Source organism: Solanum tuberosum, unplaced genomic scaffold, assembly GCF_000226075.1.
Source record: "Solanum tuberosum cultivar DM 1-3 516 R44 unplaced genomic scaffold, SolTub_3.0 scf00093, whole genome shotgun sequence".
NCBI lineage: Eukaryota > Viridiplantae > Streptophyta > Magnoliopsida > Solanales > Solanaceae > Solanum > Solanum tuberosum.
In genome coordinates this window covers 808340-811956 of record NW_006239018.1, presented here as the reverse complement: position 1 = coordinate 811956, position 3617 = coordinate 808340, and the positions used below count along the sequence as shown (strand labels likewise).

Genomic DNA, 3617 nt, shown 5'->3' with positions numbered 1-3617 from the left:
AAAAGCCCCCCCCCCCCCCCCCCCCCCCAAAAAAAAAATGGCACTCAGCATGAGCTCATAAATTGTCTGCTCCAAACAGGAATTTCTGCTATGTGCCAATTTTGTACATATTCTCATGGTACACCTACTTCCGTGTCTTAACATTTTTCTTGTTAGGTACAAGGGTGCTATGATTGAGGATGTCCCTCGAATATTTGAAGCTGCTTTCCAGTGTACTCTGGAGGTTTGTTTCCCCCCCTTTTTCCGAGTTCACGTCTATTCTTTAGTAGTTAATATGTAGCCTCTTCTTTTTATAGTAAGTCATCCCAATAGTACACCAACTATGCCTCTGTTCCAAATGCCATCCTCGACATTATTTGACTAAAAAAATTCCTGCATAAGCTACTTGTTTGATAAAGGGTGTTCCTATTTCTGCAATGCTGCATTGCTCCATCTTCTCATGAAGTTTATAGATGTATTTGTTTTAGGTATTAATTTGGTGATACTATTCTCCTTCCTCATTTATTTGATTGAGAGTTCTTTATTCCGTTTCTTTATACATGCATTTGTATCTGTTTTTGGAGTCTTTACCTGCGTTTATCTCAAGCAGTTTTAACAGGCAATACGGTTGTTTGTTTGCCCTATCCAGGGTGACATAACAATGGACTGTAATATGCTTTAGAGATAATTTGATTACTTCAATAAACATCTGGCAAGTTAATCACCGTGATCTCACATGATCTGTTTGATGAATTCATTTATTGTACAACAGATGATCACAAAGAACTTTGAAGATTATCCGGAGCATCGGCTCAAGTTCTTCTCATTACTTCGTGCAATTGCTACACACTGTTTTGCTGCTTTAATACGGCTGTCGAGTGAGGTATGTATTTTTTCCTGCTCTTGGTGTAATGTATGGATCACCAATTCTAGTTTATGAAGCTTGCATTTAGAATGTCTGGATGAACTTATGATAGATCTCATTTTCTCCTGAATTTTGATCAGCAATTAAAACTTGTCATGGATTCTATAATATGGGCTTTTCGGCACACTGAGAGGAACATTGCTGAAACTGGGCTTAATCTTTTGCTGGCAATGCTGAAAAATTTTCAGGTGCTTCTTTATTTTGTTAGCCATTAGATTGATTGTTCATGTTCAACATATGTGGTGGAGGTCTAACAGTTTCTTCTCTCATGGCAGAATTCTGAGTTCGCTAACCAGTTTTATAGGACTTACTATTTGACGATCGAGCAAGAAATTTTTGCTGTTTTGACAGACACGTTTCATAAGCCTGGGTTTAAATTGCATGTATTGGTGCTACAGCATTTATTTTGCATGGTATGTGTCTACCTAACAGATTGGTTTTCCTAGTGTACTAGTACTTTCTTGTAACATAGTGCTATGATTTCAGGTAGCTATGTTGTCTGAGCCGCTATGGGATGCATCGACAGTGCCTGTTTCATATCCAAATAATGTTGAATTTGTTCGCGAATACACCATTAAGCTTCTTAGTACATCCTTCCCCAACATGACCTCTGCTGAAGTATGAGCACAAGTTTTGCATGATGTTTTTTCATGTCAATTTGTATATATTTTTAATTTAGATGTTAGTGATGGTTTGCTCTTTTTTCAGGTGACTCAATTTGTCAGTGGGCTATTTGATTCAACAAATGACCTTCCCACATTCAAGAATCACATAAGGGACTTCCTTGTGCAATCGAAAGAGTTCTCTGCTCAGGTTAGTGTTACAAGTAGACCATTTGTTCCAAGATTTCTTTGTTTGGGTTGGGTGTGTGTGAAGGGTCTTCTATTTCTCTACCCTCTTCCTGTATGTACATGCTCCACGGCAGAACCTAATAGATTGTCAATACTTTGTTTTTGGGGCGTAATGGCAAGCAATATCCTAAAAAGAATTTTTTTATAAGTTTTAGGAAGGTTTAATCCAATTCATTACCTGTTTTTTCTCAAATTCCCCAAAAAATGTAAATCAATGCCACTGGCTTCACATGTTTCCCTAACAAATAAAAAGTTCATGTTTTGTAATTTTGTTTAATTTGTATGCCAGGTCACTGAGGGACTTTAAATAGAACACGGACTAAAAAGAACTTTGTCAAGATTCTGATGAATTAAATTGTGTCTAGCTTTAGCTTTGTCTTATTTTGTCATTGTTTGCAACCGTAACCATATTGTGAGTTCCACATCAATTTACGTGCTACTTTTTCTACCCTATGTCCACAAATTCATGTACTTCATAGATGAATATTTGCCATAAAAACTCTGAATTATTAGCATCTGTGTTGGGTTTTACCATGGCTTATTTACAGATGTAGGTCATATTGTGAGTTCCTGACAACATGCTAGCTCAGATCTGAGCCTGTGGGATGACTTGGGAAAAGGTTTTTGTTAAAAAAAGGGGAAAAGAAGTTTGTGAAAAAGGAAAATTTGCTTGAATAGTTGTGGTTAAATTTGAAGCTCTGAGGATTTTTTGAGTGGAAGTTCTTCTCTAATAAGTACCCTAAAACCACTTTTCTAAAAACAATTTTTGGCAATAGCTCTTTTTTATCTGTAATTTTTTGGCAATTTTTTTTTTCCTTTTATGCAGGCTCAGTTATTTTTCTTCCTAAGGTGAAAAGTTGAACAAATGTCATTAGTTTTATCCCCTTTCCTTTCAGAAGTTTTGGATATAGAGATGAATTGCTTCCTCATGAGTTCTGGGCCTTTTAGTCTAATATTATCTTGGTCTTATTAGTGTGACATACTGATGTTATTAACTAGCTTATTCATATTTTCTGATATTTAGCTGTTTTTTGTACCACTTAACTCACTTGGATTCTTCACTTTTCCTGCAGGACAATAAGGACCTCTATGCCGAGGAAGCAGCTGCTCAGAGAGAGAGGGAACGTCAGCGGATGCGTTCTATTCCTGGTCTAATTGCACCCAACGAGATACAAGATGAAATGGTGGATTCATGAGATTCAGATTCACATATACCCGTTTATACCCCTGAAGGCGGTGTGGGTGCTTGGAGTGTTTAAATCACAAACTTTAGTGGCCAGCACATCCTATTTTTTTTTTTTCAAGTTCTGTTGTGTTGCAAAAATTCTCACATTAGTACTGAAAGTGATCTCTCGGTCTTGTGGCAGTGATTCAAGGAAAGTGTTGGCTGGGTCTAGGTAGTTAGATCCTAATCTAGGAATACAACATGTGTATGGACATTCATGGTTTCATTTTCGATACTGTAGTTGGCTAGAGGAATTGATGGATTATTTAGTTGACCTCGACATCTGCCATCGAGAGTAGGTTTATTAATGTATACAGGCATTGGCCGGTTGTGCAGTAATCATTTTTGGTTTTTGGTGGACAACGGCAGTGTATTTTTACACAATATGCAGAAGTATATTTTTAGTTATTGCCTTATTACTGGTATATGTTGCTTCGTTGGAAATGTATCAATGAATGCCATTTCTGAATTGTCATCAAACTTTAGGGCGGCTTCTCGCTTATCCCCATTTTCCAATGAGGAGATCCGACGTCAAGTGCAGGAATTGCTGTCAAAGGGGCGGGAGAGTCTCGGTCCTCTCTCTCTGTTACGGATTTCTGGGGCATGAGTTAAGCATATAGTTGATCGTGCTTTTTTT

At 37.5% G+C, this 3617-nt stretch overlaps 1 protein-coding gene across 1 annotated transcript in view; it reads left to right on the top strand.

The window, feature by feature from the left end:
- LOC102604727 (protein EXPORTIN 1A) overlaps positions 1-3396 on the top strand; it is a 16268-nt gene extending 12872 nt beyond the window's left edge. Inside the window, exons 26-32 of the mRNA XM_006347503.2 lie at positions 157-223; positions 752-862; positions 985-1092; positions 1180-1317; positions 1391-1522; positions 1613-1717; positions 2829-3396. Coding sequence (XP_006347565.1) covers positions 157-223; positions 752-862; positions 985-1092; positions 1180-1317; positions 1391-1522; positions 1613-1717; positions 2829-2951 — 784 coding nt within the window. The 3' untranslated portion in view covers positions 2952-3396. The remainder of the gene's footprint in view (positions 1-156; positions 224-751; positions 863-984; positions 1093-1179; positions 1318-1390; positions 1523-1612; positions 1718-2828) is intronic.
- The last annotated feature ends 221 nt before the right edge of the window (positions 3397-3617 follow it).